The 13,177-nt window shown below is 51.1% G+C and overlaps 5 protein-coding genes across 5 annotated transcripts; 2 read left to right on the plus strand and 3 right to left on the minus strand.

Moving 5' to 3' along the window:
• Positions 1 to 484: 484 nt before the first annotated feature.
• Positions 485 to 1,550, minus strand: HO133_010260 (uncharacterized protein; the record flags this gene model as incomplete). Its single annotated transcript, XM_037301115.1, has 3 exons — positions 485 to 1,025; positions 1,091 to 1,394; positions 1,445 to 1,550. The coding sequence occupies 3 exons, from the start codon at positions 1,548 to 1,550 to the stop codon at positions 485 to 487; spliced, it is 951 nt and encodes a 316-aa protein (XP_037153932.1).
• Positions 1,551 to 2,464: 914 nt separating this feature from the next.
• Positions 2,465 to 3,779, minus strand: HO133_010261 (uncharacterized protein; the record flags this gene model as incomplete). The annotated part of the gene is made up of 3 exons (XM_037301116.1): positions 2,465 to 2,660; positions 2,719 to 3,717; positions 3,769 to 3,779. 3 exons carry the CDS (start codon positions 3,777 to 3,779, stop codon positions 2,465 to 2,467), a joined length of 1,206 nt encoding a protein of 401 aa, XP_037153933.1.
• Positions 3,780 to 4,131: 352 nt separating this feature from the next.
• On the plus strand, positions 4,132 to 5,761 carry HO133_010262 (uncharacterized protein; the record flags this gene model as incomplete). Its single annotated transcript, XM_037301117.1, has 4 exons — positions 4,132 to 4,150; positions 4,202 to 4,477; positions 4,533 to 4,797; positions 4,849 to 5,761. 4 exons carry the CDS (start codon positions 4,132 to 4,134, stop codon positions 5,759 to 5,761), a joined length of 1,473 nt encoding a protein of 490 aa, XP_037153934.1.
• A 445-nt stretch (positions 5,762 to 6,206) lies between these two features.
• HO133_010263 (uncharacterized protein) lies at positions 6,207 to 7,669 on the minus strand (the record flags this gene model as incomplete). The annotated part of the gene is made up of 4 exons (XM_037301118.1): positions 6,207 to 6,772; positions 6,828 to 7,282; positions 7,337 to 7,470; positions 7,532 to 7,669. 4 exons carry the CDS (start codon positions 7,667 to 7,669, stop codon positions 6,207 to 6,209), a joined length of 1,293 nt encoding a protein of 430 aa, XP_037153935.1.
• Positions 7,670 to 10,974: 3,305 nt separating this feature from the next.
• On the plus strand, positions 10,975 to 12,411 carry HO133_010264 (uncharacterized protein; the record flags this gene model as incomplete). Its single annotated transcript, XM_037301119.1, has 2 exons — positions 10,975 to 11,633; positions 11,691 to 12,411. The coding sequence occupies 2 exons, from the start codon at positions 10,975 to 10,977 to the stop codon at positions 12,409 to 12,411; spliced, it is 1,380 nt and encodes a 459-aa protein (XP_037153936.1).
• Between the last annotated feature and the right edge of the window lie 766 nt (positions 12,412 to 13,177).

The raw sequence follows: 13,177 nt of genomic DNA on the forward strand, positions 1-13,177 counted from the left end.
GATTCGGGCGCCAGCGGATAGGCGGTCCTCTGCTGGCCTCTGACGTGAGATGACAGAGAACCCAGAGCTGTTTGAATTAGACAGGGAGAAGACGTAGTTAAAAGAAGTCCTCGAACATGTGAGACATTGATCGTCATCGAGACAAAAGAACAGGTCAAAAGCTTCATAGTCACGGTGGTAAGACGCCTTATTGTTCAAGACTAATATTAATAATACTTGATTTGCAGCCAATTGACCAAGATTGGCTGTCGTTACCTGTGTTGCCCGGCCGTTGAGATGAATCATTTGTACACGCTAAATCCATCGCTGCAAAGAGGAGAAAATTTTGGTATCGACATCCAGTATGAAAAGAGATCCGTTCTTTTTGTGAGAACACCATAAATCAGCTGAGGTGATAATAAATTGGTCTGCCATGCGATGCTGAGGCCTTCAAGCTTCGAAGGTCAAGCAACAACATTCGAGCCCTCTAGTAGGTGGTAGCTACTTAGGGTATGCCGTGCGCCTGATGGACATAGCCGCCGTGGTGTACTTCAGCGTAGGGTTCGCTGACGTGCTGGACGTAGTGCCCGCCGCCACCCACGTTACTCTCCATTTCAGGCATAGCGGCTCCAGAATCAACACCAAGAGTCTGTTGGTTCGCATATCCATCAGTCTGTCCCAGGTGGGTTTGGGTGGGTACAGTAGGCTCCTGGATGTACTTGTTGTTTGGTCCACCGTAGCCGTCCGCAACTGGGGCGGTCGTACCGGTCATAGCGGTGTCGTCTGATATGCGCTCGCTGTTGTGGTTATTGCGAGTACGATGCCTCTCTTCTGCGACCAAACCTCCAGCACCGACGGCACCGACGGCACCGAGCTCCTCATCCTCATGCTTCGAGGTCTTATTCTTGTTATTCTTCTTTTGCCAGAATCGTCGTTTGCCGTAGCCGGAGGTGTAGTCGTTCGCTGGGCTGGGGCCGTAGCGCTTCTCCCTCTTGCGGGCGCGGCTGAGGACGATTTCGAGTGCTGCGGATATTAGGAATAGACAGCTACAGAGTATGATAGTCAGCTAAGGTAGCTCAATCGGAGACGCTGATGGTGATAGAATACTTACGCGTTAGCAATGGCGACGGCGAACACGGCTCTCTGCAATTGGCAGGAGACATGCGCTCCAGTTCCAATGGGCGAATTGTTGACAGTGCCGCAACTTTTGGCGCCGCCTCTTGCAAGGACGGCGATAGCGACAAAGCATCCGCAGAAAAGCAGGTCAAGGAGAAGACCGAGGAAAGCAAAGAAGGTGATGCCGCCGAGGAAGCAGGTAAGAATGACGGCGAAACCGGTGTAGATGACAGCTCCACCAGACATACCCTCGACTGCCTTCTCCCATGTTGGAATATGGCGGTGGTGGTCTGCTAGGTCTTTACACTGTCAGTAAACGGTGTAGAAGTGTCCACGCGCGCATACATACATGCGAGGTACCATGAGAAGGTACCCAGAACCAAGGCGGATATTGCAAACTCGAGGGCGCGGAGGCAGGTGGACGCAGCCCGAGTGCCCAGGGCGAGCTTAGACATCTTGAAGATGTGTGAGTGAGAGAGAGAGAGATGTGGAAGGGAGATTTGTGGTAGATGCCCTCTATTGTTTGAGAGGAATCGAGGGAAAGGAACAGAAGAAATGGAAGAGATGGAAGAGATGATGTTATTTTTCTGCGGGCTACGTAATTCTCAGGCAAACTTTGCTTAGAATAATGAAGCCTTGATTTTTCGCGCCAATAAAATTGACGTCTGAAATTATAGAATCAAGTATCCGGGAGCATCATATGACTGGGAGTTCATTTGCTTTTGACGATGCGAATGCTTCTAACCTCTTTCACCAGCCCATTCAGAGGCCCTGCACAAAAGAAATTTAAAAGAAATTTTCTACATCTCCTGAGCCTCCGCTCATGCTACGGAATCAAATAGTGCACACACCATGTCTTTGCCCCTGTTCATTTATTATACAGGAACGCGGCTCCTACAATCTCGTCATCCCGAGTGGTCCCGGAGTGCTAGCGTGTTATTGATTCGTCGATCACTGTGGCGTGCCCAGGCTGTGAGGCTGTGCTTGGCCACATGAGGCGCAGAGATTGATTTCCCAGCTACGTCCCTCGACCTCATCATCTTATTTGAAAGTACAATGTGCGTGGGTGACTTGGTCATCGCACGTTTTGGAGATCTGGAGAGGGGAAGGAAAGTGGTCTAAATTAGTGAGATATTTCCACATCGATCCTGTTGTAACACCAAAGAGCCTCTGCTAGTTAGATTTTCGTCCCACAACATCCAGAACAGTTGCTACCGAGTGGCATTACTTTCACCATATCAGTCTCTTCGCTTCAATCGCTATAAGAGTGAGAAGAATAGAGCGCGTGATACCGAAAGTCTCAAATACCACGGATCCATAGAACCCGTGGTAGGTAGCAGATATGATACAGTTACGTTATACTAGTACATCAATGGGCATGACCTATCTGAGTGATCAGCGGTAACAGCATACCTCCCACCGCAGCCAGGACCAGCCTTGGATTTCTGCCCCCCTTCTGTCGACGAGACGGTCGCCCTCCTGATTCTAAATAGCCATTGCTTTGGCTTTCGTCTTGTGCTGCATTTTGACTGTCTTCTTCTTGCATTGTGTGCATTGCCACATATCTGTGAGATCTGAGTGTCAGCGGTTGCGCATTTGGCATCCGATACTGGAGCTACCCACAAGAATGTTCCCCCAGAAAACAGTAACAGTACTCCCGTCCACCACTTCATCAGTGCTGGTTCTGTATTACCTCCCCCTCCCAGTGTCCTAACGACTACCCACGTCCCCACAGCTCCCACTGGCGCGGCAAGACTAAAGATAATCAGGTGTGCTCTTGCGGCCCTCTTCCCAAGTCCTTGCTTGAGTAAAACTGAGGTGAGTCCAAACGCAGCCGGCGCTTTGTGGACCATGATGGCCACAAATATGATTAGAGATAATGAGGTGGTGGAAGTAGACGAAGATGATGCGCCAAGTGCGATACCATCTGCTGCTGCATGTATGCAGAGGCCAAGTGTGGTCGACATGGAACGTTGCGGAGTTGCAGGAGTAGGTGGAGGAGACGTGGAGAGATCCGAGAGAGAGTAAATGTTGCTGTGAGGCCGTTGCGGCGTTGGTGGAGCGAGGAATGGTAGGGTATCGAGGAGATACATGAGGATGAAGCCGCATATCAAGGAGAGTCCAATCCAGGCATGCGGTTCACGCTTTTCTTGAGAGCTTTCCGTCGTCTTCCCTGGTTTCTCAAGGGACGGAGCAGATATTGTAGAGGTGTCGTCCTCGAGAATGCCAACCTTGCCAGGTTCAGTTGGCGTTACTGGGGGGTTCTTCGAATGAGCGTCTGGATCACCTTGCTGCGCTTTTGTATCCTCAGGCAGGACTGGCCCGGGGAGAACATTGTATGGGTTCGCATCTGGCGTTTCATCTTCCAGGGATATTGCCCGGAGGTTAAGGGTATGCAGTCCTTCAACGTCCCGCTGCACCACGCTGGCATGTTCCATTGTATTCCTTCGACTGTGCGCCTCTGCAGAGTAATCGCTCGCGCTGTACAAGGTCTCGACGCCTTCGGGTATAATCACTATCAGCGCTGTGCCAACCAGAACCCCCATTCCAATGGTAGATATTAATCGTAGTCTCGACTGGGAAAGGGTAAATGACAGGGGTAGGGATCCAGCCAGAAAAGACCTGTATCTCGAATCAGCACACTTCCAAGCAACTTCGGGGACAGTTCCTCACGCGATGGCCATTATGGTGCTCAAAGTGAGCAGCATAAAAAGGCCGTCTAGCATCTTGAAATGAATACCTCGATTATTGGGAAGCCTAAGTAGATGATCCTGAGGACTAGCTTTCGATTAAGGTCTCATTTTGAGTTCGCCAGATCATGAGTTCATTCAGTGACTCGCAATGGTATTGCAGTAACCTTGCTCCCACAGCGCAAAGCTCTGACTTTGAATATGAATTCCGTGGTACGGCTAAAACACGCTGGCCCACTCAGCCCTATCAAAATCTTAAAGTGGTCGTGAAGCGCGGACGCGACTTCTAGACTTCAAAGATCTCACTTACCGTAACTGCTCTCTTCCTACCCATCACGACTTCAGTATGGCTGATCAGGAGGAATGTAGGTGTGATATATCTTTGATCTTGGTCTTGCATGCTGACAACATCACAGGGTCTAGTAATGCGAACGAAGCTCTAGAGATCTCCTTCGTCCAAGCCGCGCCAGGCTCACTCAAAACACTCTCCTCATTTCATCCTCAATTCACATACCCCATATTCGGCGATGAGGAGCGTATATTTGGATACCAGAGTCTGAAGCTCAATCTGAGATTCGCGGCACATGATCTACGTCCGAACCTAGAAGTTCTCTATGACAAGAAATTTAAGGCAGTAGGGGATACGAAGGCTACGGACATTGAGGAAACGCTGAAGGAATGGGTTCCTGAATGTGGGGAAATAATTGCAATCCCTGAAGGGGGAAACGGGCTGATGCTATGTGGTAGATACCTTCGAGAAACTTGGAGCCTTTACTTCGCACATTCAGAACGACACATCCGCTTCGAGCTTCAAGCCACCGGGAGAGCTTCTGGAGACATATCAGAGCAAAGGGCGGAACTTCGAGATATGGAGTGGAGAATTGACAGATCCAACTGTCCAACGACTCGTCGAAAGGATACAGATCATGATTTCATTCTTCATAGAGGGAGGCACGCCGTTGCTGCTGGATGATCAAGACTGGACACTTGCTCGATGGCGGGTCTACTTTGTGTGCGTACTCTCTATACTGTGTCCGAAGCGCCGTTGACAAAGTCGTGTAAGCTACGAGAAACTCTCAAACCTACCATCACCAAACACCTCCCCGTATTCCATAGTCGGCTATTCGACTTCATACCGCTTCGTCACCTACGTCCCCACCGCCTCATCCAAGTCCTCCACCCAAGACTTCACTCTCCCACCTCCGACACCAATCTCACCCGCATCTCTACCCTCCCGCGCCCGAATATCTCAGTTTCTCATCCTTCCGTCCCACCACTCCCATGGACACGGCACACATCTCTACAACGCCATGGTCAAAACATTCCGCGCCTCACACACGTGCACGGAGATCACGGTCGAAGATCCCAATGAAGCATTTGACGACCTGCGCGATTATTGCGATTACAAGCATCTCCTGGACAATGGCACTTTGGCCAGAATCTTCCTAAGAACAGACATCGATCCCAAATTATCAGCAAGAAAAATTGGGGTCCGTGTTCCAACTTCTAAGCTTTTGGATATGCCGTTACTGGAAACCCTTCGAAAAAAGAACAAGATCGCACCTCGGCAATTCGCCCGTGTCGTCGAGCTCTATCTGCTCACGAAAATCGCTCCACACAACCGACGAGCAGGCACGGCGCGCCTCACACAAAGAGCGCGAGCGACTGATCCGAACGACCGGGCTTTCTACTATTGGCGCTTGCTCGTCAAGCAGAGAGTCTATAAAAAGAACAAGGATGTGCTAATCCAATTAGATCGAGGAGAGAGGGTGGACAAGGTGGAGCAAACGGTTGGAGAGGTAGCTGGTGATTACGAGCGATTATTGAGAGGAATGGAGAAGTGGCAGGGCGCGGAGGCGAGTGGCAGTTTAGATAAGAGAGATCGAGCAAAGAGAAAGGTGATTGACGAAGACGACGAAGACGAAGATGAAGAAATGGCCGGAGACGCGAAGAGAGCAAGGAGTGAAGCTCTTTAAGCATACGACATTGAACGTGTTTCAACTTTCAACATCGATAAATGATACCCTGACGACATGATTAGCTGTGGGGAACACAAGCTTACGAGCAGCGACGGTACAAATTTTTGATGCTGATGCTGATGCTGGAAACGGGCCTTTCCAAGCGAATATCTCTCAGGCTGCCGTTTGCTGAGTCTCTGCACAGCATTCAGTGCATGACGACTGCATCACCACTGCAGGGCAGAAAATCAGGAACGGAGTTGAATAGGTACCTATTTAAATAAACAGGCCGTTGGCATCATGCAATTCGTTGAGTCTTGTGAATAAGAAGTTGCAAATCCGGTCAGGAAGACGAGATGAGCGAAACGGCATTTCACGAGGCGATTCACCGCTTCGAATAGATCTGACATGCACGTTTATTTATGATCGAATAAAAAAACCGGAGAATGCTAATCTCATCTATCTACGCAGCCTGCCTCTCACCTTCATAGCGACCCAGATTGCCCCCCTCCCTCACGCTCTGCTCATAGTAGTAATTCTCATCCGGAATCCTGCCCCTCATGAACTCCGGCTCGCTGCCCCTGACATAGATATCCTCGTACAGAATCTTCGGCGTCGCCTCCGGCACCGCCATCTTCTCGGCGATCTCCACCTCTTTGTCCACGGACGACCTCGCCTCTTTGTCTATCCCCTTCAGCTCCTCCTCGGTGGTGACTTCCCAGTCCAGCAGTTTCTGCTTGAGTCCTGCGATGGGGTCTTGGGTCGAGCGCATGCGTTGGATTTCTTCGCGCGTGCGGTAGGTGGTGCCCGGGTCGGACATGGAGTGCCCGCCGTAGCGGTAGGTGACGTACTCGAGGACGAGAGGGCCGTGGCCTTCGGTGGTGTACTGTTTGCCGTATTGGACGGCGGCTTTGACGGCGAGGATGTCCATGCCGTTGACTTTGAGGCCGGGGATGTATTGGCCGCGTTTGTAGTATTCGGTGAGAGCGGCGGCGCGGTTGGCGGCGGTGCCCATGCCGTATTTGTTGTCTGAGAGGGTGGAGTGTCAGCTGGTAGCGTATAGAGGGTGGGAAGGGTGCCGTACTTTCGCAGCCGAAAAGTATGGGTAGGTTCCAAAGCTTAGCCATATTGAATGCTTCAAAGACTTGGCCTTGATTGCTGGCACCGTCTCCGTAGAGGCAGATTGTGGTGTTGGTATTGTCCTTGTATTGATTGGCGAATGCAATGCCCGTACCAACAGGTACTTGAGCGCCGACTATACCATTGCCGCCGTAGAAACCTTTTGCAAACATATGCATAGATCCACCCTTTCCGTAGGCAATGCCTTCTCTTCGGCCAAGCAGCTCGCCGATGATCCTCTTGACGGTTCCGCCGCGCATAAGGGCAAAGCCGTGACATCGGTAAGCGGTGATGACGTGGTCTTCTTTGGTTATAGCGTGCTCAATGCCTGCTGCAACGGCTTCTTGGCCGGTGGAAAGATGGCAGAAACCTCGGATCTTTTTCTCTTTGTATAGTCTGTCCGCGGCCATTTCCATCCGTCTGCAAGGATTTGGAGTCAGCAGCGGCCAACTAGGAACCAGATACAGATCTTACCTTATTGATACCATATCGTAGTACATCCGCTTGAGCTCCTTCTTCGTGGTCTCTAGGGTGAATGGAGGAGGGTCGAGTTCGTAGGTTTCAAAGCTCTCATTAGAGAGCGTGACTTGGAAAGGCTTGTCATCTTCCTGAAGACGCACATCAAAGTCAGCTCGTTGGCCTGGACTCGCTCTGTGGAGCACGTCTTACTTCGGGCACATGTTCTTTCTCGGCGTGAGATGAGGCGGCATCGGTAGTGACAGTTCTCTTCGCCAAAGGCACGTAGACATTGACATTGCGCTTCAACGTCAGAGCGCGATGTCCGCCCCTCAGAGCTCTGGAAAGCATGTTGGCAAGATGTTGATTGAAAGAAACGCTGTCTTTGAAGCTTTTGCACGGGTTTACGATTCATCGTTGGGGAGAAGCGCGCTAAACCGTTTTGGTTTTGCCGAAAGTCGCCGAGTTGAAAACCGACGGACTCAAGCAATCACCCTCATAAAAATGTGAAGAACATTGTGGTACTCGAACATTGGCCAGCATTTCCTTTGTCCTAGCTCAAAAATGCGAAATGGCCAGGCTTTCTTTGATAAGAAGAGCATCGTGGTCTGATTCTGCGTCAGGAGCACGCTACATTGGTTCACTACTTGTGGTGCTTGCATTGGTACTTAGCATTCTTAGTAGGCCAGGCTCCCTAATGCCCCAGAATCTCCTCGTACCTGCGTGTCATCTGGATTCCTAGCTTTTGTTCCGTTCATGCTACACATAGTTAGAGAGCTTCCTGCAGTCATTTCCTTCGCTTTCTTTCTATCTGCCACCCTTTTAATACCTCAATCTTACGCGCAAGCTGTCATTCATCAGTATACTCTGTTGTTGCTTGCATTGATCATCATTGCTGCGATTCTTTCCCTGCAGGATCGGAGAGGCGATGGTCCGAAGATGCCGGAGCTGAGTGTGGCCAGCGCCCTTGCGTTATATCATTTGGGGCCTCTGATCAGAGCTGCGCATCGATCTTGGAGAGGGTAAGGTATCGGACGAGGGCTCCTGGATCAGCCGTGGTTCCATGTGCGCGTGCACGTGCTTTGCTGTCTCGCGTTGGGCGGCACGGTTTGACTGTGGTGGTGACCCGATGTTTTTGGTCAGGGAGTGGGGTCTCGAGGACGATCTTGGCTCAAAGGGTCGTGCAAGGAAAAGTGAGGATGTGGTCTTGAGCAGCCTGACATCACAACGGCGACTGCCAAGGCCTTTGGCGGTCATCAACCTACATCACCGTGAGCCCAACGAAAGGGTAAGGGTTTGGGAGCCGAGTTCGTTTCCAACTCAATTTCACGCGACGCATGCGAGCTTCAGGCAGGCTTTTTGGACGTTCAACATATGTGCGACGAACGCCAAGGGAGTTGTGTTCCTGATTGGTTTTGGTAAAAATTCTTGCAATCTTTGGTTCACTAATTTTGTGGACCTTGGAATTGTGCTATTTTGGGGAGCCGATTGCTGGTCTAGATGAGCGGCCGTGCAGCAGTACAGCCGTGCAGGCAAAGTGTTCTTTCTTCTTTCGCATCCAGACAGAAACAAGATGGCCTCGGCTGGCAGCCATAGAAACGGGGGCTTGGGTAGGCTATGAAGGCAAACATGGCTGGGTACATGGGTGATGGGTCCAGATTGCTGCAGCCACAGATACTTAGATGCTTCCTGATTTGTTCTGAGGGCAAAGTGCGATAGCTATGGTCGCTGGGGATAAGCGAAGCGAAGGACGATTCAGTGTGGGGAGTGGAAAGTGGGAAGTGGAAAGTACAACAGTACAGATATCGGATATTATTAAAGCGTATTCGCGACCAAGTCGGCGAATTATCTATGCAGTAACGAGGTACAGACTACATCAGACTACAGCAGACTGCAGCAGACTACAGTACATTACTCTAGAAGCCTCCCTATTACCTTATGGGGGAACTAAGGTGCTTGCGCCACTAGCCGGAGATCACGAGTGTTTTGACCAGGAAAAGGTTACCAAGAGGCATATCTGACAGCTGCACGCAAGCGTGGCCCGTAGATTCGGAAACCAATCGACTGCACGAACCACTCCTGATCTGCGCGTGGGCTTGGAGTGACGTGCTTTGGCCTGCGTTGCGTGACGTACCCTCATGGAGCCGTGGCATTTGTCTTTCGTTTCCATGTAGCTATAGTCATACTGTGATAGGCCAGAACTTGGTGTGGCGCCGGGAGCGTGACGACAGAGCCAGAATCGAGTTGACAGCTGCTGAATATGCTGCATGAAGCCACTTGGAACAAGCAAAATGTCCCAGAGACCTAATGACCGGGTCGCAAATGATGCGGTGGCTGTGGAATCCCACCTACGAGATTAAAAACCAATTCAATGCTTGACCGCTTTGATCCCCGGCGCCAATGAATATGGCCCGCATGAGAGTTGCCTTAGCTGGAAACCCGAGGTCCTCGTTCGGCGGGGTCAGCAAACGACCGTCTTGTTTCCAAGACTTCCAGACCGACAGAGTTCTGAAGCATCACTGCCTCGCCTGCAAATAAAAAGTCCCGCAAAAAGCCCCCCATCACGCTACCCATGTGGCTTGCGAAAGGTTGTCCCAGCGAATTGGTAACGAGGCACACGGATTGAAAAAAGAGAGACCAAGGTACATCTTAGGCATGAACAGCCTATGGCCTTTTCAGACGTCTAGATGGGATGTTCGATGGGAGGACAGATGATGCGTCTGAGTTAAGTATTGATCAACCGCTAAATGCCGGAGGGAACTAAGATCGCCGAACGAGAGTGGAAATAAGCACAGGGCCACAGGCTTAAAGGGCAATCAGGAAGTAACCTTGTTTCTATACCAGAGGAGAAAAACAAATGCAGTGGGTAGTGGTCAGGCATCAATACAGGACGGCAGCCAAGGTACCATCGAAAGTGTCGCAGGGGGGTCGAAATCGGTTTCATGGCATCACAGATTCCTGAGTCTGACACGTCTAGACCCTCGAGAGTAGTGTCTTGCAGATACGAATTGCTGCAGTAAGCAAGCCCGTCGAATGCACTGACTCGTGCAGGTGCCTGTTTCCTGTTTTCCAGGAAGATGATGGAGGGTGGAGGATGGAGGATGAGGAGTGAGGAGGGAGGAATGAAGGAGGAGTGAGGAGGATAGTAATGATCACAGTAATGGAGAGCCGGGTGGAGATATGTCGTAGGGTCCTGGCGGCGTGGAACAGCCACTCACAGCAGTCGCAGGCAATCAATTGAGCCCCGGCTCTGCTGATGGACCGTTGGATGCCGGGTGGAAAATGGCAGCGGTCCGTTTTTCGACACCTCTTGGCGCCGTCAAGTACCGCATTGATCTCCATGATCTTCCATTCCTGACCTTTCTCACCTGCCCAACCTTTCCCCTTCTGTATCAAACACTATATTTATCTTACTGGTTTCATTTATATCACACCCCCCCTGCTGTCACAGTCATTGGTTCGAGTATAAATCATTTCTCCTCTTTCCCTTCCCATAAAAACTTCGCCTTCATGCCTTCTTTGCCACCCTTGTTTGTCCATTCCTCCACCCGCTCAGACCATGCTATTGGGGTAACCTGCCGCCAAACCAAGCAAGCAAGTCCCCTACAGTGTCACAGAACAAGCGTTCCCACAAGACCACCGTAGTCCGTCTGCTCATGTCCTCGAGACCTCCAACAAGCTCTGCACCATCCGGCCAAAGGGACGTCTACTACCCCACTCGTCTGGCATCAGGCTATGGCATGATGGCAGAGACCCATCGTCCGCAATCTGCTGCTCATACACTACCGCCACCGTCCACAATGCAAGCAGCCTCTCGCCATCTTCCACCTCCATCTCATCTAGAACCTTCATTCGTACCCCAGTCGCCTCAGGTACGGCCTCAGTATTCAGATCTCCCAACCCGGCATTATCCAGTGTATGAGCGGCAGTCACCACTTGGACAGCCACCGGCCCAGGAGTTTAGACCGGGTTGGCAAACTTCGGCACCACCGGGGCTCTCAGGGCACGTGTCAAGTTTCCCACATCCACCTCTCTACCCGTCCAAGGCCTCATACCAATCTACTAATCCAGGGACCGTGTACGAGGCTCTATCACCTGTTCGCTACGGAACTGATGAGCCTCCGCCAGAGGCTTCACTGTTCAATGAAGGAGCATACTCCACAAACACCTTTCCAGCGGGCCACTCATCGCACCAAAGCCCAGCGAGTTCCTACCGGAGCTCTATCACTTCTTCCAGCGGACACGGTACTGGACCAATGCACTTTCCTAAACCTGCTTCAGTGTTTGTTGAGACCTCGAGCAGGCCAGGAGACATGTAAGTGCCTAGCAGAGCAAGGCTGGAAAGAGAATTGAATGCTAAGGACAGTCTTAGGACCGATCGCTACATGCTTACACTGCGCCAACAGCCCATCGCCGCGCGTGCGTGTGGTTTTGGAGAACGCGACCGCCGTGTCATTGACCCTCCGCCCATTGTCCAGCTGTCTCTCAAGGATTTCAATCCCAAATCATCCGCAGACATTGCCGAGCTTCGCTGGCCATTTAACATCGTGCACTGCGCTCTACTCTCCGTTCCGCCTCAACCCTCAACATATCCGCCGACCTCGGATGTGACCGCCGTCCCCGACCCAAACCAATCGAACAGGGTGAGCCGTCGCCTCATGGGTACTCTGGTGGCTTCACCTTTCGTTGGCAACGACCCTGAGGCTCCCCAGTCGAGCGAAGACAATGCCAACCTTGGTTGCTTCTTTGTTTTCCCGGATCTTTCCTGCCGCCAGAACGGGCATTATCGGCTCCGCTTTACGCTGATGAAAGTCAGCATGCCCAACTCATCCGAGGATGGCCAAGGTAGCATCGCTGGAAGCATAGACAGCGACATCTTCGAGGTGTTCAGCGCAAAGGACTTCCCGGGAATGCGAGCAAGCACCGCTTTAACCAAGGAGCTCAAGCGACAAGGTGCGACGGTGAGTGTGAAGAAAGGTAAGGGTCAACGAAAACGTGGGGGTAGCGGAAGCGACAAAAGCAGCAGTGATGAAAGTGATGGGGCTTCAAACTCAAAGGCTCCAAAATCCCGGCAGAAGAAGAAACGGGCTTAAAACTGACTGGCCAAATGGGAAGTGGGAGAGAATGCCTGGTCCAAGCGTCAACCGAGTGACGCATCTGATCTTCTATCCAATACTTTACTTTACTTCATTTTCTCCGCTCCTTTTTTTGGGATTAGAGGACAAATTGGGTACCATACTCACTTTACCTTAGTTGGATACTCGTTCCTTGGCAAAGATTTGGAGGAAACTGCCGGACTAGCCTATTCCTTCGGAATATACAAATACCATTAATCAAAGGACTCATTGGATGCTTTCCCCTGCGCCCTCTCTCCTGGACCCCTAGGAATTCCTATCTTGATTGGATTGCGCTTTCAGCTCTTCGATGACCATGTTTGCGTCTTTGCGCTGGCTTACCAACGGTCTTTTCCTACTACGGTACCTTGGGGACTAGGACACCATATACTGGTACGGGAGAACAGTCTGCGGGTGAACAGTCACTACTGATGATTTGGCTATCGATTTTACGGATGTCATTTACGTGTGCCATGGATAGACCACTGGTATTTCAACGCCTCTCAAATGTGTCTATTTCCGCTCTATTTTCTTACCTACTGTCCTTGTCTTTCGGAACCACGAATCGGGCCACCCGCTCCACAATGATGCCCGACCCATGCCCAGGGGCTTAATGACGATATCGGTTCCAGGGAATTTGATTAGGACATTTATGGAAATCCGAGGACCCGACCAGATTTTCGTTGGGTTCTTGAAGCCGCATTGATATCGGCTTTAGGAATCATTCCATTTCAGTTTCCAGAGG

Source organism: Letharia lupina (assembly GCF_014066315.1).
Source record: "Letharia lupina isolate WasteWater1 chromosome Unknown contig_8, whole genome shotgun sequence".
Lineage (NCBI taxonomy): Eukaryota > Fungi > Ascomycota > Lecanoromycetes > Lecanorales > Parmeliaceae > Letharia > Letharia lupina.